This window comes from Pituophis catenifer, unplaced genomic scaffold, assembly GCF_029215685.1.
Source record: "Pituophis catenifer annectens isolate HBS135680 unplaced genomic scaffold, rPitCat1.0.hap2 SCAF_2, whole genome shotgun sequence".
In the NCBI taxonomy this organism is placed as follows: Eukaryota; Metazoa; Chordata; class Lepidosauria; order Squamata; family Colubridae; genus Pituophis; species Pituophis catenifer.
Genome location: NW_027256882.1, coordinates 190,113,097 through 190,139,563, shown reverse-complemented (window position 1 = coordinate 190,139,563; position 26,467 = coordinate 190,113,097). Strand labels below are relative to the sequence as shown.

At 37.3% G+C, this 26,467-nt stretch overlaps 2 protein-coding genes across 2 annotated transcripts in view; one reads left to right on the top strand and one right to left on the bottom strand.

Moving 5' to 3' along the window:
- Positions 1-2,586, top strand: part of ATP6V1A (ATPase H+ transporting V1 subunit A) — a 52,826-nt gene extending 50,240 nt beyond the window's left edge. Inside the window, exon 15 of the mRNA XM_070935315.1 lies at positions 816-2,586. Coding sequence (XP_070791416.1) covers positions 816-908 — 93 coding nt within the window. The 3' untranslated portion in view covers positions 909-2,586. The remainder of the gene's footprint in view (positions 1-815) is intronic.
- Positions 2,587-3,322: 736 nt separating this feature from the next.
- CTC1 (CST telomere replication complex component 1) lies at positions 3,323-26,036 on the bottom strand. The gene is made up of 23 exons (XM_070935314.1): positions 25,954-26,036; positions 25,085-25,328; positions 24,192-24,391; positions 21,682-21,826; positions 20,862-21,164; positions 20,608-20,736; positions 20,083-20,306; positions 18,139-18,313; positions 17,861-18,064; positions 16,829-16,952; positions 11,926-12,037; positions 10,878-11,337; positions 10,121-10,210; positions 9,809-9,934; positions 9,582-9,646; positions 7,827-7,933; positions 7,477-7,642; positions 6,250-6,327; positions 5,999-6,155; positions 5,730-5,794; positions 4,848-5,013; positions 4,628-4,742; positions 3,323-3,576 (listed from the first exon to the last, which is right to left on the bottom strand). The coding sequence occupies exons 1-23, from the start codon at positions 26,025-26,027 to the stop codon at positions 3,473-3,475; spliced, it is 3,633 nt and encodes a 1,210-aa protein (XP_070791415.1). The 5' UTR covers positions 26,028-26,036; the 3' UTR covers positions 3,323-3,472.
- Positions 26,037-26,467: the final 431 nt, after the last annotated feature.

Sequence of the window (26,467 nt, the reverse complement as noted above, 5' to 3'; positions counted from 1 at the left end):
TACCGCGGCAAGACTAGCATTTGTTCAAAAATGGAAGTGTAAAGAAATACCCTCAGAAGAAGAAGTTATACAAAAATTTACAGCTGTGCAGATAGACAGACTCACTTTAGAACTCAAAGACAAAAGTGAATCAACATACTATGAAGTCTGGAATACATTTTATAATTGGTTAGATAAGAGGAAGAATGCCAAAAACAAGGGATAACAAATGTCTTGAAATGTATATCAATATATCAATTTATATTGAATTTGTGAATGTAATATAGGTTTATTAAATACATGCATAGTTGTTTAGGAAGTAAAATACTGCATGCTTGATATATAATGAAATAGGAGATATGTACATTTGTATATAGATCAAGGAATAGAGATTATTTATTAACTTGATTTAGATGCAAATGTTAGAAACCAGAGACATTGAGCAATGTCCATTGTTTTACTTTTAAAACTAATAAAAAATATTTAAAATAAAAAAAGCATTTTTTTTACAACCTCTTCGGCCGAAGGTTGTAAAAAAAATGCTTTTAAAAGTTAAAAAAAAAAAAGTTGGCCACGCCCACCCAGTCACATTACCACCACCACCAAGCCATGCCCACAGAACCGGTAGTAACAAATTTTACATTTCACCACTGGTATGTCTGTTGGCTGTTGTTTTTCATGGGACAGGTAGATCTCAACAGGCATATCAAAGGACCAGTTCCCTCTGCACCCTTGGTAGGAATTCTGCAATGTTAAGATATTCATGACATCTTCTGAGGAATTGCTATTTCTAAACCTTTTGAGTGATTATCCAGTTTCGCTCTGTTGAATTTCAGGACCCCATGAAAGATGGAGAGGCAAAGATCAAAGCAGACTATGCCCAGCTGTTTGAAGACATGCAGAATGCATTCCGCAGTTTGGAGGACTAGAAATTCCCACTTCAGTGTTTCTCCTTTCAATCTTCTCTTTTTCCAGCAGAAGATGAAGATATACATTGTGATGAAGATTACTAATAACTGGAAAAACATTCCAATTTAGTTTGATAGTTGCGTATCTTTGTGCAAATATAAAACAGACTTTGCTAAAGTCCCAGTAAGGCTTGAAGTTTTCTCACCAAATTTAACCCTTCAACTGTTTCTCTCTTTGGAAGAGGATTAAGGTTGTCAAAGTATAGATTTCTTCAGGGAGGAAAAAGGCAGTTAAATCAGTTTTCTACTGCATGTGGTCATGCATGATGCTTCAAAGGTAGTTTTGCTTATTCTTTAATGCTGCTGTTGTGTCTATAATCAGTAGAGTTTATCAGAATTATAGATCACAATACTTCGGTGCAAAAGCTCTTCCCCATTCTTAATGTGCTGAAAAATCTTCAAGATTAGAACTGATGGGCAAAAATGATTCCCAACAACAGTCTATGCTCAGCCATTATTATTTGAGGAAATGTCTTTTGAATGTACATGTGACTTGTTAAATTATTTTTTTCTGCTTTCTATGCTTGGAAATATGGACCAGAAAAGATCAACCTTTTATTTCTGGCAATGTTTGTTATTTAGAACAGTAAGTATCCTTATTTGAGCAAATATAACACTATAAACTTATAAAAAAATGAAAAACCATGGAATAGTTGTACAAAAGTTTTTAAATTTGCTGAGGAAGAGATTGTTAAAACCCCAAGCTTTAATTATAAAAAAGCTGCTTGCTAATCCTTTTTCTCACCTCTTCTTGTAAAGATCATTATGTCTAGTGCTTTCTTATAGCATATTAACAGCAGGCCTTGATGCTCATACATAATTACAATTTAAATAATGTGAAAGATAATCTTAAAAAGAATCCTCTCTGGATTCTGTTTCCTTGCACATTTGTAAATGTATTATAATATGAAGTATGGATTATAAATATTATTCAATGGAAACTGGAAACAAGGTTGCTAAATACTATAATCAAGTAATAATATATTTCCTCTTCCTGACCACTATAACTATAGAATTGATGATCCTTCTGTTTCTGGTATGTCACTCAATATCAGTTTTGAGCCTTTCAGAAACATGCTTTTTCCTCATTTAGGCAATACCAGTTAAATTTGATAACTGCATTTTCAATTCTTTTGAGTTCTATATTCAGAAAGCTACCGGTAATTTCATTTATGCTGTTTGCAGAACATGATATATCAGTGATTAGCACAAAACAGTTTTGCTTCTTTTGCTGAAATCCTTATTGATTGTATTATGTTTTAGCATTCTATGCCTAGGAAACTGATTAACTACTATCACTTTACATAAGTGTATTATGCTGCTTTGTTCCCTATCTCCCTCACTGTGCAATTTATTTTTGGATAAAAATAAAAAATTCTCTTTGTGTCAGTGTTAGAAAAATCATACTCATGTCATGATATTACAAACTCAATGGTTCCAAAAGAGGAGGAATTGATGGGAAGAACGGCATTGTATCTATGTAGCTTTGTGTATATTTGTTCAAATCTTAAAAGAATACAATTGTGTTGATAATATACTATTCTTGCCCATCAGAGTAAAAGTTTCTAGCCTTTTAATTGGTGCTTTGTGTCAACAGGACATTACAGAATTTAGTAATATAAAAATGAGTAAACTTAAACTCTGCCTATGTTGCCTATGTTACCTATATTGGACTATTATCTTAAAGCTGATTGGAAATTATATTGAGATTCAGGATTATATATATTTAAATAATCACTCAGAAGCATCTATTCTCAAGCTTTAGGATGTTGGTAGTCTATATTCCTTGGAATTGGAATCTGTGGGACTATTGGAAATGGTTTTTATTGAGTGATTAAGGCCAGCATTTTTCTAATTCCCTTCTCTAGAATGAAAGCTTTTTTTCTTCTTGAAAGTTCATTCTATAGTGAATGATGTCTCTTCTAATGGCCTTGAGAAACTACCATACAAATTAGGTTGTATTTGGTTCTAAATTCTGTGAATTGGGATGTAATAAACATATATGGATTCCTAGCTGTTCTGGGGGATTTTATTAATAATATAGGAATAGCACATTAGGAATATGCTATTAGGAAAACAATACTGCAAAGGCAATTGGGATAAATGCTTATCTGGTGTAAGCAGAGGTGAAATGAATGGGAAATTGTCTATTTTTTCTTTGATCATCTGTTATACCTTTCCTAAATTTTAGTATGTGCAAAAAAATAGTCATTGTTTTAGATTAAGATGCACTTTTCTCAGTGCAGAGAGAGTAAAATCATGGCAACACAATATGCTTTAATCAAATGTTAAAATAACAAACCTTTTAGTTATAAGGCAACACTGATTTGTATTTTACTGAAAAGAATGAACGAAACAAAGAAAAACAAGCTTGATTTTTTTATATAAAAATATTTTCACATTTTAATGTTTGCAACAATACCTTTCATACTTGAATGATAATATCTCCAAACCTGAAATACATACACAAATTGGAATTACACAAATTCCTCCAGAGTAATTACACTTTCTCCTCTTCCTGTTCTTCAGATTGTTTCTTGGATATTAAGACATATCAAGTTTGGTCGATTCCTCATTCGGCTTAAGAACTCTAATTCATTACAGAAAAACCTCCTCAATTGTCCTGATCCTATTAAAAAAAGAGAACTTTATAATCCATCTCTTTCTCACTAAAAATAACACCAACACACTGTATCTCAGCCAGCTCCTGGGTATGTCTTTTCTAATTTTGGGAGAAGGGTACAGAGAAGATATAACGGGGACCCTTTTTGGTTTTTTTAAAATGAGTCATTATTGTCACAAGGAAATCAGTACAAGTGGAGGAACACACAAGTGCAATACTTGGTATATGGTGTATATATATTCTTAAACACACACACACACACACACACACACACACACACACATATATATATATATTTATATATATATATATTTAATTTGATTTATATGCCGCCCTTCTCCGGAGACTCAGGGCGGCTTACAATGCGTTAAGCAATAGCAATTAAGCAATTTCATATTTTTTAACAGCTCATCTCCCTCATATTTATGCTTGCCTAATTAAGATGTGCGATAGAATTCCATTTATTGTTGCCTTTATTAAAATCTCTAAGAAAAATCAGGAAATGTGTTTGCCTACATCTGAACAGAAGCACACAGTATTTTTTACAATATACCAATGGTCCCCATTTGCATAAATCAGCCTTCTGCCCATCAGATTAGATTTCAACTCCATAAAAATCAAAACACAGTGATCAATATTCTCCATCTCTTGGCTGATATTCCAATTAATATAAGAACGATTTTCTTGAGCCATTTTGTAATACAGATCAGCCTCTAGTTCCTAGAATTTTTCCTCTAAACATCTCAATTTAATTGCTAGCAGGTGTTGATTAAACTGGTATCTGCTTTAGGTATGGAACATCTGGCATACTGAAGTAAATTTAGCAGCTTACTTGGGCATTTCATTCATCTATTTTGAAGCTTCTGGGATTTGTAAGCAATGTTAAGGACTAAAGAGAGGCATCGGAATCGCTATATTGTTAACAAGTAATTTCTGTATTGATTATAGCAAAGCAACTTATCGCAGGAATAGTAAGTTGAATAGCTGCCATTGTTTCTAAAAAAAATGGTTTCTTAACACTGAAAGCATTGTGTGAGGTTGAAGGCATATAACATACCTGTCTTAAAAGATTTTCTATCCACTCTGAAGGCCAACACTATGGATCGACAGACAACTGGACTTCTGCATAAGTTTCTCAAATACTGTGTGAGCAGATCTTGCTCTTCCAGTATCTGTCAAAATCAGATAAATTAGCCTTGACCTACACTCAAAATCATTAGGTAAAATTCCTAATTCAAGTAATTAGCAAATTTCCTAATTCAAAATAAACCACTTACCCTAGCTCCTGTGCTAATTTCATTATGCTGAATGCAGACACTTCCCTTAATCCGAATATGATTTTGCATGACCTCCCATTCCTTGGGGCTCAAACTCAACACTTGTTGCACCTGTTGGTTCTTGCAAAATACCATAACCTCACTTGTTCCATCTTCTACTAGGATTCTGTGATAATAAGTGGGATTTGAAATAAATATTTCACATTCTCATTCAGAACAATGGATATCTGTAATTCTATTCTGTATGCCATAAAGTAATAATCTGAGTAGCAAGTAGTTCTTGATTTACAATTGGATGCTTAGCAACTGTTCAAAATTATTATAGATGCCCCCCCCCGGGCTACTTATGGCTCAGTTGCAATGGCCAGCCTTCCCCCAGTCACATGACCACATTGGACACACAACCTCCATTTATGGCTGTGTGCAGTACCTTGCAGGCATGCAAATGTTTTGCCAAGTTTTTGCCAAAACCCAGCATTTACTTCTAATTTTCAGCAAAATCCTTCCATTGCAAACAATGGGTTAACTTTACGGCCACAGAGGTTGCTTTACATTGCAGCCATTTTTACAATCATCATGACTGATGATTAAGTTGGTCATTACCCTGTACTCATTTTGATTTTAAATATATTTGGTCAAAAAATAATTTCCGTTCAGCAAAAAGTTGTCAGATTTGAGGATTAAATACATGGACAAAATGAGCAAACTATTCAACATTCTATATTATATAATTTGAACATGTGTTATTGCTTTTTCCTATAGGCTATTTATATAGGGACAATAAAAATTATTGGCAGTTATAATAGACAATATTTTTTTTATGATCAGTTGAAGTGCTTTTTCCCCCCAGATAAATGTATACATTTCTTTCCAAGTACTTACTTAGCTATAGCTTTAATCATTCCTGTATGTGACGAGCAAGAATTGTTACATGCGTTGGGCCTTCTCTAGGAAGGGAGAAAATATGTTGACGAAATTGTGATCGTGTTAGTATAAAAATTTATATGGCACAGTTATTTCAGATTACAGGTGTGAAGTTTGAATGACCATATGTTACTTCATGCAAAATAATAAAACAATACAATACAGCAATTATGACACAAGGAAAGAAGCTTAGAAATTCCCAAATTCAAATATGGCTGACTAGATACCTCTGTGGAGATGTTGCAGAGATCACAAAACCATTGCATGGATAAAGATAGGATACATGTCAAATGGCAAGTGACTTGTGCTTGGCCCAGATTAAGAGGCTGAAGTGTTATATTGGATAAATAACCTACTGAAAACTTAGCAGTGGAATCCAGATGTCTGCAAATAAAAAAGAAAAAGGAGCTTTCATCAAATTCTGCAGTTGGATGAAAGGTAAAAAAATTTCAAGCTAACTCCTGAGGTTGATACTCACTTTGGAGAATTGTGAGGTGGAGGAGTCAGAATACACACATTACTAGAGGTAATAAAAACACAATAGATATTTCCAAATCTGTAATGAAAAAAGATGGATTTTGGATACTAGTATAGTTAAATGAGATAGATTAGAGAGCCAATGAGAATGGTCGTGGAGAAGCAAAAAAAAAAGGATGTACAAACAGTATTGAGTTAACAACAGGTTTGGTTCCCTAACTCTGTCTTTAACCTGAATTTTAAGTCGGAATTCTTAATTACAAACAGGCTGCCTATTATTTATTTATTTATTAAATTTATATACCGCCCTATTCCTAAGGGACTCAGGGCGGCGAACAGCGAACGATAAAAATACATGTAATAAAAACGTTAATAAAAAACCAATTAAAATATACTAAACACTCTGGTCCTAGATAATTCAAGACATCCCAGTTATGCAATATTTTTAGGAACTGATGAAAATGGTGCATATTAAAAATATGTTGCTCCTGAAAATACTGTGTGGCTTCAGTGTTTTGGCAGCTCAAGGAAGGAAAACAGCATTTTTAGTAACAGGCAGCCCATTCATATCTAGTCAGTAATGTAATCAATAATCCAGGGAACTTCCAGTGATATTAACGAAGTGTAACTGAGAAGGGCAGAGAAAGGAGCTGGTAGGACATTTTGATACACTGCACCTGAAGAACTGTCGTAGTTTTGGAGAAGAAATGGGCTGAGAAGACTGGCAAGGGGAGCAAGTGAGAAGATCAGGCACACCATACTTGAATACAAGAGTGATAATGGCAGCCAAGAGAAGATAGGTGGGAGGAAGGAAGGCGTGCTGATAAATTTGGACAGATTAGAGGACAGGCTATGAAAGGGAGAAAAAGATGAGATGCATTAGTCTTGCTTGATTCATCCTGTAAGACCTATGCCAAAGCCCAGAACAACTCAGTTTCAATTCAATCAGAACCAGCTCAGAATAGTCTTAACTAGATTTCTAAGTCAAAGTATATTTTGTGTGTGAAACAAAACACATTTTCTACTCAGTGGATATCCCAAATGGTGGTCAATACAAGACGTTAGTAAAAACTTCAGCATGATAGTCTGGACATCAAAGACCAAAGCCTGAGCCCTTTTCACTAATAACAGTGAAGCAAATCCTATAAAAATTAGCAAGTATCAATTATGCCATGATATACGATGAATATTAACATGATGCTTCAGTACCTCTGGGCTCAAGACATACCTGGAAATTTTGCACTGTAGATCCCGAAACAAAATCCTAGCTCCAGGCAACAAACCCCAAAGATATGGCACAAAAGCGGCTTGAATATAGATATCCAGAAGAATTGAAGAATCATGTGCAGGTGCTACGCTCAGCTTCACAGTATAATTCCAGGGCAAACGGCCACCTAAATAGGTAGAAGATAGTTTCCTCCCAGGTTGATCCTAACATCATTTTAGCTCTAGGCTATAGAAAATTCATTTTTCTTCTTGCAGAGTAATTCTCACCAATATATTCTGAATAGACTGGCTAGTTTATATGTGTTGTCTCAACAATGCTTATAAAAACTTACACATTTTCCAAATAGTTACCTTTTTTCTGAGCACAGGCATCTGCTTCTGTCTTCTTTCCAGAATGAGAGTCACACAAAGTTCTTTCCATTATTTCTCCAGAAAAAGAGACCAGAGAACCTTTGGAGCTGATGAGGGAACATTTAATTTACTACATTTCCTGCTTTTCATCCAAAACAGAGATTAGGGCAATCTGGTCAGTATAAACTATAATTGTAAGCATAACTCTAGATTAAAAACACTAACTCAAGATTAAAAATAACGAATAAAATAAATCAGTAAGATACCAGCATCTTCTAAATTAAAATTCAGTTCAACAACAAATTTAAAAGGTTTTTCAAGGTAGTGTCTGCATCCTAGTTTTAAACACGGAAAAAAGAACAGATAGTTAACATATCAATTATTTAAATTAGAATTTGCTGCCAATCTCATTCATTCACTAGAAGCGCTAAATTTTGGCTTCTTAGATATTAACACTATCTGAAGAAAAGTGACTGCCTACCAAATATTTACTTGATAATCAAGGAACAGATTATCCTTCAGAGAGAGAAGGATAGAAAGGATTCTCCTAAAGATCTTAAAACTAAGTTCATTCTATAGTCTTCCAGTAAATTAACATTAAGCAATCAGGGTATTGTTATCACTTTGAATTGTGCCCATACATTTAAAAACATTTTCATCATTTCTGTTGCAAAACTATGTTTTAAAAGGGAAGATCTGCAGCGATTTCTGGAATCAACTCATTAGTAAAATAGAGATTTCTCAGACGCCAATTCCAACAGTGAAAATGCCTTCTATCTTTTCCCAGCAAGCAGATCTCAATTGTTACCAGACACAGGACAGCCTCCAAAAACAGCCTCAATAATTAGGCATGTTCATAAAAGAAAAAGGATATTTTTAAATACCATTAGCAAAACTATCTGGAACTTTGAAGATTCTGAACAGAAACAGAAATTTTCCTGAAAGGAGCACATACTTAAGCGTCCTCTAAAGAAAGCCATAATAAATGCAGATGAAATGCTAACTCAAATGGAAACCCATCCTGGAGATGCCATTTCCTTATCCAATATACTTGAGTATGTCATACGTATATGCATGTTTATATATGTGTTAGAAGCCACACTCCAAGGAAAGACAGACCCTGAGAAATAGTAACTGAATTAAAAACTACTTGTTAAAATTAATTCCCTATAAAATAAGAAAACCCATTTAGTAAATGGATCCTTCTCTGTGTAAATATTCTCTTATACACAGATCACTCTCCCATGAAAACATGTGCATGCATGCACACATTCAAAGAATCTTCTCTCTTTCCAGCAATAAAAAGAAAGGGAAAATGGCAGGGGCAGGCTAGCACTTAATTTGGGTTGCTTATTTTTAGCTGAGTGTTTCAATTGTAGTTTTTGCAAAGACTTCATTTGTCTGTCAGAATACACAAGAATCCCATTATGTCCTAGCTGTAAATGATAGCTAAATCCTAAATTATGATTTTGTGCACTCAAAAAGCAAGAAAAAAATTGCTTTAACTGAATTAAAGCAAACTAGGTTTAGTGTGAACAACCAGCCTGGATATGCCTCGTGCCTCTCTCCAACTCTTTTCCATCTTGTGCTTCAAAATTAGTTTATATTATACTGTTAGCCAAGATAACAATACAGACCAGAAGAGTATGACTTTTAAAAAGTAGAGCAAAGGATATTCCATTTCATTTCCTTAAAGACCATAATTACAATTTCCACAGTAAATCTCTCAGTAAACAAAAAGAAAATATATTTTACCTCAGATTGAGTATTTCTGCAATGGAGAACATTTTTTGTTCCCTTTTTAATATGTCTGACATGGGCTGAAAAAGAAAAAATAAATATATTAATCCACTGCTCTGCCTCTTCACATCGTGAACCTACTGTATTGGCATTAAAATTGTTCACTTCTACTCATGCCTAGGACTCTGTATTAGCCTGTTAGTTCATTTTCTTCCCAAATCAAAATAGAAACAAATTCGTACCTGAGAAATTCGTCTCACATGATGCACATAGGCCCCATCTGGGAAGGGCAGAAAAAAGGAACAGCTCAAGTTGTATTTGTTTCCTGGAGCCAGTGTGGAGCACTTTTTATCAAAAATATCCAAATCCTGAAAAAACATAGCGAACTGAGACCTACCATAGACTCAAACAGTATTCAGACACCACCATTACAAGGAATGTTGAAATTTGAAAGACAAAAAATTGGACTAGAAGGCCCAATCACTGATTTTTATTCTTCCTGAGTAAATCAGCAAAAGCCCAGCAATAAATTTTACAGTTTCTTTTAGTCTTACCGTGCACTGAGGTAGAATGAGCTGGTACAAATGGTCAACATGTAGAAATGGGAACCAGTGCAGAGAGTTCTTCAGAAACAGTAACAACACCTGAAGAGTAATTTGAGAAGTCCATAACAAAAGAAACCCAAATTTTACCATCAGAGTGTTGGTGGTGAGATATAACAGTATGCTGTTTGACAAGATTAAGTTCTAGATTAGAGTTCCTAGCTTGCGTAGAATAGCATATACAACCTTGGGGGTAAAACTGGGCTTGTGTTATAGTGGCCAAATGGTGCCAAAACTGATTGGCACTGTCTTTACTATTTGTAGTGAATGCTGTATGGGCACAACAAAGGCTGATAACTTAGTATTTAACTAAAACACCTTTTGTGAAACCATGACAAGCAGCAAAGGACAATGTCCATGGGTCCATTTAAGGACAATCACAACATTTGACTTAAAACAGAGAATACAAAAAATGACGAGGGTAAATTGTACATTTCTGGAACTAAGAGCAAGAGCAGATTAATGGATCTGACTGAAGATAGTCCAATCTTGAGCTAATTAATATATTTTGAGGTATAGGCTTAATTCTGTATGAAAGCACTACAGTATAAAAGAAAAAGTACAAATTGATGTCATTCTGTTTGTTCTGGATCTCATGAACTGATGATAACTACACATTACACAATGATGATTATGGAAGAACAGCAGGCATACAACATTCTGAATGAATGCAATCATGTGCCATTTCTCCACTTTGCTTTACCCTTACTTTCTGCTGGGCTTCGCTGGTCTCTTCAAAAGCAATAATCTTGAGCTCCTCCTGTTCTTCACGTTCTCCAAGACTGTGGCATAGCTTAGGTTTGCCCATCCATAAAATTGTGGCCTGAAAGCAGAGTTGCATTGTCTGCCCATTTTCAGACTTGCTTTCTGAACTGTGGAGGTAGTTGCGCCATGCAAGTCCTTCCTTTTGAATCAGCAAAAACAGACGAGATACATAGGTGATCTTCTCAGTACTGTTTCTGAAATGTTCTGGCTCCCTGGTATTTGCTTCTTCTGTTTCCTTTCCTTTCCTTTTAACTTTCCTTACTGAGGGTCTCAGATCAGTTGTTGAGCTGCCACTGTCTTTCACATCACAGGAGGTCTGCTGATAGATGGTAGGGCTTTTTTTGGCTCTCTTTTCAGGAACATGAAGAACTTTCACATCCTCAAAATAAAACTGTGCATAAAGCCTGAGAAGAGCAAAAAAGTAGTATGAGTGCAGCTCTAGAGATGTTATAGGGAGAAAGAAACACAAACTGCAGAATTAGGACACTTGACTGATTATAATGATTTTTCTGTATTGGAGAAAGTGTATCCTATAATGGGTTGCTCCTCCATTTTCATTCTCAGTTAGATCTACTGTAAAATACCTGCAGTATGTCAGCCCTTTAAGGTAGACCAGACTAGGAAACCAGAGTTATGAATCTAATACTACTTTCATTAAAAAGTTAGAGAAACAGAATGTTCGTCAGATGGAGATCCAGTTGAGAATGGAACTTTGTTGCTTAGATTCAGTCATAAGGTGCAATGTCACATGACCACACCAAACAGAAAATAACTGGTATGGAACTTTTTTTTTAATCAAGAAAAAATCAGAATAAAGGAAAATATTCAAAATTCAGTGAACTAAACAAGAGTCATACTACTACATTTTTCATATTAGGTTTCTTCATAGTTCTAAAACAATATTTACATTTGGCTTTTTCATCTGCATCTTTGACTTGTTCTATGGGTCTGCTGTTTTTAAACTTTTTAAGTTTAAACAAATGGATACCTGCCTTTTCTTTTTCTTTATATGATTGGCTGTAATTGGCTGTTGTGAAGAAGATAAGTCATTTTGAGGAAACTGTTCTGTAATAAGCTGAAAAATATTCACCTGGAGGAGGCACCCTGTAGTTGAAAAAAATAAAATCAGTTAATAAGCAAAGTTGACTACTATACAAAACATAGCAGAGAAAGCAGAAGAAACAATTTCTCCTCAAGACCCACCTTAGCAAAGATGATATAGGACATGACCAGGCTGAGCCCAAGGGAGGGGTCAAATACATCATCAGCCTTCATGAGTTCCTTCATGCCCACAAGAGATCTAAGCCCAGCCCATCTTGAATTCCTCCTACTCTTATATCCTCTAATTTCCCTTAGCTGTTAGTAGGTTCAGGTTCTTGTAGCAAGCTTAAGCTTGCAATAAATCTTTTTACCCATTTGAACCATCTGGATCTCCCGATTTGTTTGGCACTTAACAGGTACCTCTGACCAATTCTAGCTTCAGATATAATGAGCTACTAAGCTTCAATTCCTTATTTCTCTGTCATTACACTTGAAGCTAGAATTAATCAGAGGCACTTTTGCTAAAGTAAGAAAGAAGAAAAATAGTTCATTCCTCGCAAATAGTGAATAATTTACTTATGACTTTTCTTGCTATTTCTTTAATACACACTATTATTTATTTATTTATTTATTTATTTTATTTATTTATTTATTTTATTATATTTCTATACCGCCCTTCTCCTGCGGGACTCAGGGCGGTGTACAGCCAGGATAAAACATAGCATATAAAATTTAAAAACATTTTAAAAAACAATTAAATAATTTTGGCCCAAATTTAAAACAACCCAATTAAAACCGAAATTCGATTAAAAAACTAAGAGGATGGGATCAAGCCAGCCCAGCTAGATGGAACAAGTGTGTCTTCAGGGCCCGACGAAAAGTCCGGAGGTCTGATATCGTGTGTATCTCAGGGGGCAGGTCATTCCAGAGGGCAGGCGCTGCCACAGAGAAGGCTCTCCCCCTGGGGGTCGCCAGCTGGCACTGCCTGGCCGACGGCACCCTGAGGAGGCCCTCTCTGTGTGAGCAAACCAGTCGGTGGGAGGCTATCGGCGGCAGAAGGCGGTCTCGCAAATACCCCGGCCCTAAGCCATGGAGCGCTTTAAAGATGGTCACCAACACCTTGAAGCGCACCTGGAAGACCACAGGAAGCCAGTGCAGCTCGCGCAGGAGAGGTGTTATATGTGAGCGCCCCGTCGCTCCCATAATCCCCCGCGCGGCCGCGTTCTGGACCAACTGCAGCCTCCGGGTGCACCCCAAGGGGAGCCCCATGTAGAGAGCATTGCAGTAGTCCAGGCGGGAAGTGACAAGTGCTTGAGTGACCGTGCGTAGGGAGTCCCGATCCAGAAAGGGACGCAACTGGCGTATCAGGCGAACCTGATAAAAAGCCCCCCTGGCCACGGCCGTCATATGCTCTTATAAACTCTGCAATCTCCCTATCTCTATTCATTGAAGATAAAGACAGACATCTGTTTTCCAAAGGACAGAAAGGTATAAAAGATAAGTATAAAGACTCTCATTTAAAAGAAATGATGAGTTGGAGGATAAAAGAGTCATCATTCATATTAGAAAGGATGAACACTTCACTGAACTTCAGATCCAAACAGTCAAGGGTTATTTATCAAATTTATATTCCAACTTGCTCAAGATGATGTGCAGCACTTCCTTTCTCTAATATTTTCCTTACATCTCTATCCCTATGATAGATGTGGCTGAGAAATACATCCTATTTCAGGAACAACTTGCATATAAACTAGCAAATGTATGTTTCAAATTTGTTCAAATCTCTAAAAAATCACTTTGTTTATGTAGTTTATTTCTGAACTACACTGCTTAAAGTTACTGAAACCAATTAGAATATTTCTGACCACTTTAGGGAAAAAGTCTCAAAAGAGCTTATTTTTAATAAAAGTTAAATTTCCCCATACTTTTAATAGGCTATTTATAATTGCTTTATGCCATAGAAACAATTCTACTTATGTCACACCAGAAATATTTATGCAGACCTCCTGAGAGTCCTGCTCCTTCCACTGTAGTCCAATCATATGGTGATACAATACAATCTTTAATCCAGATCAAACAACTAGCTAGATAGTATAATTTAACACAACCAGCATATTCTGTCAGTAGGTTTCCAAGTGCAACTCAAAGTGCTAGTTGTTACCTTTAAAGCCCTTCATGGCATAGGGCCTGATTATCTGAAAAAATGCTTACCTCGTATTGTTTCTGCCCATCCAGAGTTAATGTGGGTATGATCTATTGGTGGACCTTTTGTATTTTTCTACTCTGTGTCATTCTAATTTTTCTACTGTGTCTCATTCTAGTTGTTTAGTCAGGGCTATGTTTCAATAGTTTTAAATGTTTTACTTTTTTGTGGGTTTTCTAAGCCACAATAGTCTTTTGAAGTGGGTGGTAATGTCAAATCAAATAAATTAAATTAAATGTTGCATCTTTCAGAATTGTGAGTTTGATCCTGGGATTTTAATTTGAGCACATAAAGTTGCTTATCACTCATCAATATCCCTTCTTCAATTTTGATTAGAATAATTTCAAATAAATAATGAAACTTTTGTAGGAAGCTCATTTTACTACCAAAATTCTTTCTAACCAAGATAGCCTTAACTTTCTCCATCTTAAAGTACCAGCTGTTATATTTTTCCAGATTAGTAAGATTTTTGAATAAATATTTTATTCTATTTCAGTAAATTTCCAAGTACTTCACTGGTTTAATATTATAATTAAACCCTGCTGTTGTTTCAGAAGTTTTTCCTCTTCAAATAGGTTAATTTTATCATCTGATTCTTATCCTGATATTGAACTATACTGTTGTATATATTTCACCACTGATTCTGAAGGAGGCAAGTTCTTTAGATCCTTCATCATCAATATTTATATTTAATTTATGCTTTTATTATTTTCTGAAATTTTACTCTCTTGATATTGTTAGCTAATGCCAACAAAAAGAAAGGAAAAAATGGCCAGTCTTGTCATATCCCTATTGTAATAAGTTTGGGGTTGCTTGTAGCTACTGAGCATATGTATTAGAAGCATCTTTTGTTTTGATTAGCGAAAACAAGCCAATCTCATCAGATGAAAATATTCATTATGTACTATTAGAGAATATCTTTCTTTGAAAGGCTTGATTTAAAGGAATATCAGCAATGCTTCATTTCAACAATGTAATACAGAATTTTAGCATTTGTAGTAAAACAAGTGCTATCTTGAGTTAATTGTTAGGGCCATTTGTGCTCTGCATCTCGTTTCTGGATTCAGAGATGAAAAGTGCACAGTGGGTCTCCCACAACCCAGAAGTTCAGCAATGATTGGAAAACTTCTCTTCTGCACATGCCGTTGTTGCAACTGCCCAAATAACTTCTTCTGCCTCTCTTTCCCTCTTCATCAGTGTTCAGAAGCAGCTACTTTCACTTCCATATAGCATGCTGTGCAAATAGCACACTGCTTGCAGAAGAACTCTGCTGACTGTTGAGCATCAACATTAAAAAGCTGATAAACATTTTATTTATATACAGTATGAGAGGCTTCCAACTGTCAACTAAAATTTATCTTAAAAATCTCTTTAAATAAAATCTAAGGCTTGTGTAGGTCCCTAGATCACAAGAGAAGCGCTTTTTCTCCAAAATCATCTCACAATAGAAAGAGAATATTTTCATTTTATTTATGGCAGAGCTGGTTAAAATTGTTTCCTTAAAAACTATTTTCTACAGTTCTGCAAACTTGTATTTCCCTTGCTGATACTTCCCTCTTTTCCAGATAAATATCAAATAACTAAATAGAAATACAAAAAATAAGATTATGAGCTAAAATTGCATGGACTACCACAGGGGTCCCCAACCCCCAGCTCATGAACCGGCACTGGTCTGCAGCATGCCAGCAACCGGGTTGTGCAAATAAGAGAAGCCCCATCCATGGCATGCAGGTAGCACACAAAACCACACCCCCGCCAGTCCACAGAGAAACCTTTCTCCCTGGAACTGGTCCCTGGTGCTCAAAAGGTTGGGGGTCGCTGGACTAACAGACAGACAACTTGATGGGTAGCTTCATTTTCTATAGCAATAGTATAGTTTTTCTTTCAAAACTCTGTCTTTTGTAATCAGTGATGGATACTGTTGTGGCCCGACAGCTGTCAGCAGAGCTGGTGGCAGACTCAAACAATGAGGAGGTTGGGGAGGAACGTGGGCCAGTCCTGGAGTCCGGGGAAGGCTCTGATGGATGCTCTGTGTAGGAAGCAGAGACAGAGCCAGGGCTGTCCGACATTTCCCAGCTGCCTTCGGAGTTGGAGACAAGTGGGAAGGATGAACATCTGGGGCCTGTTCCATATGTGCGCATGCTCAGAGCTGCTAGGAGAGGAGAACAACTGAGAACAAGGAGCCGACTTGGGAAGAAAGGCACACTGAATGCTCCCTCCGAATGGTTGCAGGAGACAACCATTCGGATTTCTTTCAGAAGATTTGCTTATTGTGGTTCCTGCCTCAGAGACTGCTTGCCAGAACTTAATTTACAGCTTTGCAACTGGAAGCTCCCACCTGGCAAATATCCCAAGGAACTGATAAGGTCTGTTACTGCAATTAACCCTTTGAAGGATTATTGCCTGGACTTTTCAGTGTGTGAATGCCAGTAATTCACAGGAGCTAAATAAAGAGGCATTTTTGGAACATGGAGTGTTTCTTGGTTCTGCTAAGGCTGGGTCAGAACAGATACTATCTTGAATTTGTACAAGAACTGGCAGTTTCTAATATTCTGTAGAATCTCAAAATATAGTTGCTATTAATATTAAGTGGCCATTATTTTATATTTCCCCCAAATTATAGATAAAAGTGAAATAAATATTGAACATACCTATTAGTGATGTGTCAGTGAACGGTCTACAATCCTTGTGGAATATTATACAAGGAAGACTGTTACTTCTGTCTCGTAATTGGAGGGAACCACTACTGGAATATTCTAGCACTCCAAGCAACAGCTATCCTCCCACCCCAAAAATAAAAGGTTATTATTAGCCATCGACAGTAAAAGAATATTCACTAATTATGTTATATGCTTATAAGAATACTCTTTTGCCTATTTTTCTAGGAGTATCTAAACAACAAAACTTTTTACAGTACCAGAGAACTAGTGTCAGATTTGCCTCTTCAGCTTGATGCTTCACTGGTATTCTACCATCAGTCATTGGGGTGGGGTGGGGGGAGGAAATAGGCAATTGGCATGTAAGAAGTAGAGGTGATCAAAAGGGAGAGTGGATAACAGGCTTGACAGAAACCCTGAGGTGTGAGTACCAGCTTGTTCCAGGCTTCAAGGACACAGAGCCTGAGAAAGGAATGCGAATTGCACCAAACGCCTGAGCAGTTCCCAAAACACCTATAGGCACACCATTGGTTAAGGATGAACTGGTCAAGGGGGAAGGGCCAGGAGGAAGGGAGAAAATTTTAATCTTTTATGCAGGAACTTTAGTTCTAGCCTGTTTTGTTTGCAACCACTAATCCTTAGTAAAAGAACCTATCACTTCAATCACATAGAATCAAGGATCTTTCTTTCCTAGGGACCTAGCTGAGGCAAGTCTGATAACTAATTTGATATATTGATTAAAGTATTAGGCTAGAAAGTATTAGGCTGAAGACTGAGTTTTAGTCAGGCGCAAAGCCAAAGTTGACTTTGGGCCAATCACTCTTTCTCAGCCCTAGAAAGGAGGCAAGGGCAAATCACTTTTGAAATCTTGGCGAAAAACAGGGACTTGTCCTTGCATTTGCCAGGAGTCAACACACACAGACAGTACAGGGGGAGTGAGTAAATTCATGTTTATTCTTTGAATTTACTATACAACAAAAAACTATTCTTACTCCCAAACTTTCAGAAGATAAATATCATACTTACCAATGGAGGATGAAAACATTCAGCTGATAAAATGCAGTAGTTCTGGGCCAATCTGCAATTTAGTTCTTGGATATTTAGGTTGCAGATTTTTGAGGCAGAATGCAACTGCTGCAATGGATCACAGCTTTCCCAGCAGCTCCTCTCAACCATACTATACAGTTCAACAAAATGTGGAATCTGACATGGTGGCTCCAGAATCTGGTACTAGGAAAAGGTTTAGGAGTTAAGTTATATCCACATAGAAGCTAAGTACACAGGATTATGGAAAAAGGTATTACCTGGTCTAGGAGACAACTGTGCTTTTCTGCCAGGATCTCTGCATGGAAGTTTCTTTCCTGCTTCGTGGGTACCAGCAGGGAATTCAGAATAGGAACAATAAACTTCTCTATTAGTCTTTGAGAATGATGGCTAAAGCAAAGCAGCAACTTTTGGTGCTGAGTAAAACAACAGAACCTGGAAAGATTTAAGGTAACATTACATTCTTCAAAGATATAATGAGGGAAAATGAATTTCAGATGAAGAAAATTTAGGGGGGGAAATCTGAAGAACATAAAACAGGACAAAGAACAAATTCAAAGTAACTTTCAACATAATTTCTTGAGCCTATTTAGTCCTTGTACTCAAAAAATCTGGTGCTCTTCAGATGTTCTATATTTCAATTCTAAGAAACTCAGCCAATATTACCAGTGACCATGAGTCCAAAATAATGAATGTTAAAATGAAACAAATTTAGAGATTTGGTAAGTGCTCAAAATTTATCTTAATATTTGTACTGTATATAATAATCACTTTCCTATAATTTAGACATTGCATATTCACCAACATATGAGAAAAGTGCTTTTTCTGTGCGTATACAATGTAGGGAAGTTCTAGGCCTTGGATATTGTTTGAATAGAATCACAGACTTGGAAAGGGTCACAAAGGCTCTGAAATCTAACCATCTGCTCAGTGGAGGAATCCAGATTAAAAACATCCCCAAATAAGGCTTGTTTTATGCTTGGACACAACTAATAAAAGGTAGTCCCTTTGGGTACCATATTTTTCAGAGTATAAGAAGCACCTTTTCCCCCACTAAAAAAGGGTGAAAATTTGGGTGCATTTTATACACCAAATGTAGCCCCGCCCACCCGTTTGAGAGGCTGCCTTTGCAAAGAGAAGCTCCTTTGCCTCTCAAGCAGATTTTTTTTTCTTATTTTCCTCCCCCCAAAATAAGGTGAGTCTTATACTCTGAAAAATACGGTAATTTGTTTTGCTACCAAACTGCTCTAGGAGGGCTTTCTTAATGTTCAACTGGAGTCTACTGCCACATAATTTAAATCCACTTTTTATATTCTGCATTCTAGAAGAAAAGATCTTTGCTTCTGTAGCTCAGGTTTAAACTGTGGCACCCTTGCTGTTCCCCGAGCTTGGCTATAGTCTTGTATGCTTCATTACCAAACTAGGTAACATCAGGTAACTAGGCCTAGCACTAATGATGTTACCTAGTTCAATAATGAAATGTCTGCAACTAAGAGAAGTTTAAGAAGGTTCCATACTCATTTGCACTATTCAGGTGACCCTGAGGGCACAGATAAACTTCTAAGTGCCCTCAACGACTCTCAGAATCATCGACCAGATGACTGCAAGAAATATATATCCTTCCATCCTCCACCATTCAGTAAGAACTGTAGATATTTCTTGGATTAGAAGCAAAAAGTCTTCAATGAAAAACAAAGTCCAGTTGCCTTTTGAAAAAGCACCTTTGGATGTTTTATGAATTGAAGTATAAACAAAAAAAAAAAATATTTTTTTCCCTTGCTCCCTCTCAGAGCTTCAAACTCTCTTAAGTGCAACCTGTTCTCTGGCAAAAATCAGCTGCTACTGTCCTATTCACTCACTCTGAGAGCTGTCTGTCTGGAAACTGCTACCTTATTTCTTGGGCCTGTATTTGCAGTGTTGGGGGTTCCACAGCCTGTGACCAGAGTATATGGAGGCTTGCATCCTGGCTGCTATTCCTGGGAATTCAGTTTGTATGTGAATGTGTGCAACTTGTAATTGCAGAGGTGCATACATGTGCCTCTCTGAATATGTGCATTGGATTGCACATATTCACCCTTTTAGCCTTAAACTTCAGGGAAAATTACGGTATCTTATATTATAGAAAACTAGCACCAATCCTTAAATGTTTGCCTGAAGAAAGGTTATACATATTATCATATGTCATCAATTTTAATCACACACACCTTTGTTCAAATATTTCCAGCAAGTTGACCAGATAAAGATAGAGCGACAGGCTTAAATTGTAACGCAAGAGTAGTTGCAGATAATGATTTCCAAAGCAGTTTACAGGCTGATGTAATATGCTATATGCTGAAAAACTCTTTAGCACAATGGTAGTATGTAGACAAGCTCCAAAAGCAGCAGGAATAGAAGGTAAAGGCATCTCCAGAAGATGGACATCTCGAAGCTAACATGTAAAGCATAAAAAACATTTGAAGGGTTTTTTTTAAATCTTTCCAACAATTTTCACACAGTAGTTATTCCATTTTGGCTTTACAGTCAGTCAGGAAACTACACTGGTCAACTTAATACACAATCCTTGTCAGAATACATCCTTCTCCAGTAAGGATTTCTTGCTTTTAAATCAGAAAGCTCTCTTGTCATAACTGTACTTCAGCTGGAAACAGAATGACAACGCCAACCCCTTACCTTCTTTTCAAACACTCTACTTTCTAATGGAGACTGTAAACTACTCCAAGCCAACTCACCTCAATGCATGCTCCTGGTCGGAATCCACAGCCAGTATTCAACATCTGCTGATAAGCAAGACAAAGTACGTGTTTGTTATCTAGTTCATAGAGGCCAGCTTGGGCATTTAACACTTGAGTGATAGTACCCTGAAAAGTGAATAATGAAAGGTTATGCGATAGTTTGTACTGCTTACTGGACTCACGTCTGAAGAAATTTTCAAATGCAGGTTCAAAACAAAGTTTTCTTTGTATAGGTGTCACAATTTACTTACTGTATATGAGATGAGCTCGGATTTTCTAAGAGGATCCAGTATCATTTCTTCCTTCTGCACTTTCAATAAGCTCTTAGGCTGTATAGAAGGCATAATGGAAACTGGTACCATTGATCTTCCTTGTGAAGTTACATCCAGACATTGCTCCTTTGTTTGTTCTTTGCGGTAAGGCAGAAGGCATGAGGAAGAGCTGGTTCTGAAAACACTCTGTCCAGCACTTTTGAGGCAAGATATCTTCAAGGCAGTTAGGACATATCTATGCCCCAGTTGTAGTGCATGATGCCAAACCAAATGGGGAGTCTTCTAGGATAGAGAAATAAGGAAAAATATCAAAATTCAGCACCTATAAGAACAGCTGTGGAGGTTTGGAATTCTTCCTGATTCACTTGAAGTACATATGACTTCAGTATCAATGAAGGCCTATACCCTATTGTCACTGGAGTCTGCTTTATTGTATATTGTAATATATTCCAATATATTGTATGGACTCATTTAAGGGAAAGAGCACTGTAATCTACAAGCAGTACTGTTAGGCAATCCATGCTACCTTTACTATTCCCAAGCCCAATCATGAAGAAAACCAACCTGCACTGGTTGTGATGCATGATTAGCAAAATCCTCCTCCTCCTCCTCCTCCAAACATCCTAGCAGATCAACTCAACTTCTACTTCCTCAAAAATAGGTACAATATATCTTAGCCTATGAACCTCGTAATTGGTCATGGTGGTTGTTCATCAACTAACATTTCTACAGTAATTTAAGAAAAGGCATAGCTCTTATTGAATAAAGGATAAAATAAACATACAGTAAATAAACATACTTGTATTACCACTGGAACACAAGCAGAAGAACTAAAACACTTCAGGAAGAGGAAGAAGAAACTCTTTTGGTTGAAATAGAGAATAGTAGTCAACCTGTCTAGTTCCCCTGCCACGTTCACCTTTGCTGTATTCTTATTCTGAGGCCTAAAAAAGCAAAAAGAGAGTCCTGGCAGATCAGCAAAATGTACATTTCGTAAGGCATTGTTTCTAATCATGGCCAACCAGATGCTGCAAAATCACACAAAGTGGACATGAATGCAATCTCCTTCTTTCACTATAACCCAATTTATGATTTATGAATGTTAGTAACCAGTATTACAATTTCATTATTAAGTTCCAGGCCGGACCTTTCTCAGTTGAGACCTACCTCCCAAATGTAGGGTAAATGTAGATGTTTAGTGGTTATTCCCAAATAATAGGGCATAAAATCAATCCCTTGGCTGATACGAATCAAATTCTACTACTGATGAAAAGAAACTACAAAGCACTGTTTTATAAAAGAGCAAGCTGACTGAAATCTTGGCAGCAAATGGCTGAGACAACTGATCCCAAAAATGCTTCCTCCTTTAGGCACATTATTGCACAAGTTCCACAGACTCTAGTTCAGGGGTGTCAAACTCAATTTCACTGAGGGCCATCAGGGCTGTGGTTGACAACAGGGGGCCGGGTGGACGTGGCCAGCTTGATGCCACTCCCCAAACTTCTGGCATGTTTCCTCTTTGCATTGGGTAGACCGGGCTGAAGCCACACTGGCCCAATGTTTCCTCTTCGCATTGGGTAAACTAGGCCGAAGCCATGCTGGCCCGATGTTTTCACTTCGCATTGGGTAGACCAAGCCGAAGCGATGCGGGAAGAGCGGGCCCAAGCAATGTGGGCTGGCCCCTTACATTTTCCAGGATGGCCCCGTGGTCCAGATCTGGCCACATCGTGGGCCACATCCAGCCCGCGGGCCCTGAGTTTGACACCCCTGCTCTAGTTCTATCTCAATTGCTCAATAGCTCCCACTGGAGTCTGGAAGTCCTGTTTTTTCTCTTTATCAATGCTTGGGACTCCTCTATTTGTTCCCTGAATGAGGTGATTGACCGTGCAGCAATGGCCATTTGTGGCAGTTAATGAGATTACAGGTAGTCCTCACTTAACCACTGTCCTTTTTAGATACCATCTGAATTTATTAGAATGTAACTTTACAATCTTGCACTAATGACTGTGGTAGCATCCCACAATCAAGTGATCACCTTTCGTGTGTTTCACAGCTGGCTTCAGACAAGAGTCAATAGAGAAACCAACTGTAAAACTGCAAGTCGTGGTCATATGATATGTTGCTTTCACTATCACTTAGTGAGAGTTGCCAGTCCTAATTGCAATCATTAAGCAGGACAGGATGATGGTCATTATTGTTCCATTACAGATAGTCCTTGACTTATGATGGCAATTAGGATTGGAATTTCCATTGTCAAGTGAAATGGTTGTAACCAGCCCAACCATTATCACATATTGACAGCAAATCCTAGACCCAGCTGCTATTGTTAACTGAATCCCATGGTCATCAGGTGAAACAACTTCCTGCCACTTCCCACAACAAAGTCAATGGGAAGCTAGCAGGGACCTGCAAGTCCCAGGCCTATAGGCAGGTAAGTGGCTGATACTAGATTCCAGGCAGTTCTACCCACTTCCTTGGTTCCTGCTGTAGTGAAACTATAATCCATTCATAAAGTAGCACCACCAGACCAATTCATATACTTTGCTATTAATATTTAAGTAGGAGCACCTAAGGTTCCCAATCTATTAGCTATAATGAGGAGGAGCTAATGGTGCACGGTCTCTGCAGCAGCCTGTCTCTTGAAGCACTAATGGCACCCAACCTCATAAAGTTCTGGAAGATAAAAACATGGTTCCTCTAGAAAGCTTTTAGTGTTCAATTGTAGCACCTTTTTCCATATTTTAGCCTGTTTAGCATTAATTGAGAATTTAAATGAAATTATTTTAATTCATCTTTATCCTGATTTTGTATTGCATTTTTACTATGTTTTGTAAACTATCTAGAGTAGGATTGGTTTCAAGTTATAGACATATTTCATAAATAATTCAATTAAATCTGATTCACATTGAACCAATGCACTCTAACTTCATCAATATTGTTACTTAATCAGCAGAATAGAACATCAATCCTAACACATCTTATTTGGGGGACAATCAAAAGTTCATCCATTATTCATGGATGTGTAGATTACTTCAAAAAGTTACACAAAAATGAATACCTGCAGATAGGGATGTGTACCTATTCAATGGAAAATACTTTCCCAAGTGCAAAAGGTGTTTCAACAATTGTGAGCGGCACAAGTTGCACCCATTTGTATCTCTTTAAAGAAGCCACACCTTTTCCTAGAAAATGTGTATTTAAATTAAGAAGACTGTCTCCACCAGCACTTTCTTAACAATTAAGGAAAATGGATGAGATTAGGGAAAGAAAAGGAGTGATCAAGAAGCCTAAATAATAGTAAATCTTTACCTGGCACTAAGCAAGTCTGCAGCTGTCCCAGGGTACAAAACAGGGATGGTACTAAGATTTTTCTCTGGTCCAGAGAGTACTTGAATTGGATCTTCTAGTATCTCCAAATATCCACTTGTGCCCTCACCTTTCTGTGGAATGTATATCCAACTAGGGAAGAGTGATAGATGTTCTAGCCAATCAAGCTTAAAATGCAGGAACTGTCCAAAAGAGAAAAAGTGACATTAGCTATACAAAAGCAATAGCCTTTTATTTGAAAATTGTAGAAACATAGAAATATCTATCATGCTAATCCCATTCAGATTTAATGCAATTAACTCTACTAGACAGTAAAGTGATTTACTTGCCCCTCTCCAAAACAACATATTGAGTGTTTCTAGCTAAATCCTATTGGATAGGAAGGGAAATTCAGCTTCCTTCATTTGAATACCAGTTTTAATATTTACTAGCAGCATGAATGAACCAAGCAGAAGAAAACAAGTGAATAAACAGTCTAGCAAACTGCATCATGACTATATGTGATAACTAGAACTGTATTTGATCCTCCAAACTGCTGGTTTATATGTTTTTTTTAAATACTATATTTGGCTGTTAATCTTGGAATCAATGTCAGTTCAAAAATCAGTTGCTAAGCATGGAGGGATGTCTCCAGCTCCTGTTTGTGAGCACACCAGAGTTAGTGGATGATTGCAAGAAACTAAAAGACTTGGTCTTGATCCAGTTGCACTATTCTATTTAAACTGGACACCCAGTATGTATCCCAGTGCACAGGAGAAAGATTTTAAAGGCCCCCAGTCTTCACTTTTAAGTTTATTATTTTCTGCTAAGAGCTATAATGTCTCTTTCCTAAGCAGCACTGGATAGATAAACAGCAGAACATCTTAATGCCATACCACACAGGGAAGTGCTCCAGTGTTATCTTGCAAATAAACACTTCCATCCATCATCTTATCTTTTTTTCCTGGTGTTTCACTTCTCAAGTAACCTATGAGCATCAAGCGAGTTTGTTCAAAATATTTCTGGTCAGGCAAAATAGTTTCATTTTGGTGGGTCCATTCTCTGAATTCATCAGAACTCGAGGTTAAACGACTACAGCAAGGTATACACTGAGATTGAAGATCAGAGATAGAAATAATGCTGGAAAATATAATTAAGTTATTTATAGTGAAGAATGAAGACATAAATGTTGCTGTTGTAGAATTAGAACAAATAAAGGCCTCCATATAAATTGTTTTGACCTTTGAAAATAAAACTAGATATATCTGTAAAATATTAATGATAAACAATAGGTTTATTAAACTGTCATAGCAGCTGGCAGAATCTAACCATTACTGATCTTAGAAAAGCTAAGTAGAGTGAGATCTAATTAGTGCTTGGATGAAAGAATACTAGAAACTCCAGAACTCAGGAATGCAGTTGAAAAAAAATCAGAGAAGAGGGTAATAGCAGATCATTTACATACTATTGCTAAGAAACCAACATGGACTTGTTCATGCATTGGTAAGGAGTTGAGTTCTTTTTACTTTTACTGCTATAATGGCTGTTGTATTTTCACTTTATTTCTTAATGAGCAGCATATCTGTTCTAGCAATAAATAGCAAAAGGAATGTACTAGCACTTTCCCTAAGTATCACATTCTCTAATGAATCACACCATATAACCTGTTCTCCAAACAATTTTATTTGTAGTTTCACACTATTCTATAGCAAGCTTATAGGGCCAAGTTCACGCGGTCGAGCCCGCTCCCTTTTGTGCCCCTCACCTGCTGGCACGCGCGGCTGTGCTGCGATCCGGGGTCCGGGGGCGCTTCAAAGGCTGCCGGTAGCCGCTCTCCATCTCGTTAGTCTCGCGAGGGCGTTTGAACGGAGACTTGGGGCGGGAATTTCTCGAAGCAGGAGCGGCCACTTCACCGCCTGCCCCTTCTGGGCGTCGGAAGAGGGCGCCACGGATGTTATTCCGCGCGGACGCTTCTGCTCACGACTTCCTTGTTAAACCGCACGGAGTTCAGTCGGCAAAAAGGATATTTGCAAGCCACGGGCTATGCCTATAATTTGGCTGAGCCTGTCTGAGCTACCTGGAACAACTGAACTTTTTAGTATACTATTCTGTCGATCTCAGCCTCTCCAAATATTTTGCGTGAAATACTACTTTTGCTTCATATTTCAATATTTTAAAAATAGCGGTTAGGAATTTCCAGGGCGCAGGCAATTCATTCGGCCACACATTGCAAAGCGAAGGAGGCTGCAGCCCGGAAGTCGTCACTCACGACAGGTCTG

Bases quoted from the DNA above. Each gene is read 5' to 3' on its own strand.
- CTC1 (XM_070935314.1), bottom strand. From the start codon at position 26,027: ATGGAGAGCGGCTACCGGCAGCCTTTGAAGCGCCCCCGGACCCCGGAT. The intron at 21,827-24,191 runs GTAAAGATTTAC...TTGCTTTTTTAG, and splicing joins GCAGACTTGCTTAGTGCCAG to GCCTCAGAATAAGAATACAG. The intron at 11,338-11,925 runs GCAGGTATCCAT...TGCTCTTCTCAG, and splicing joins CATATAAAGAAAAAGAAAAG to GCTTTATGCACAGTTTTATT.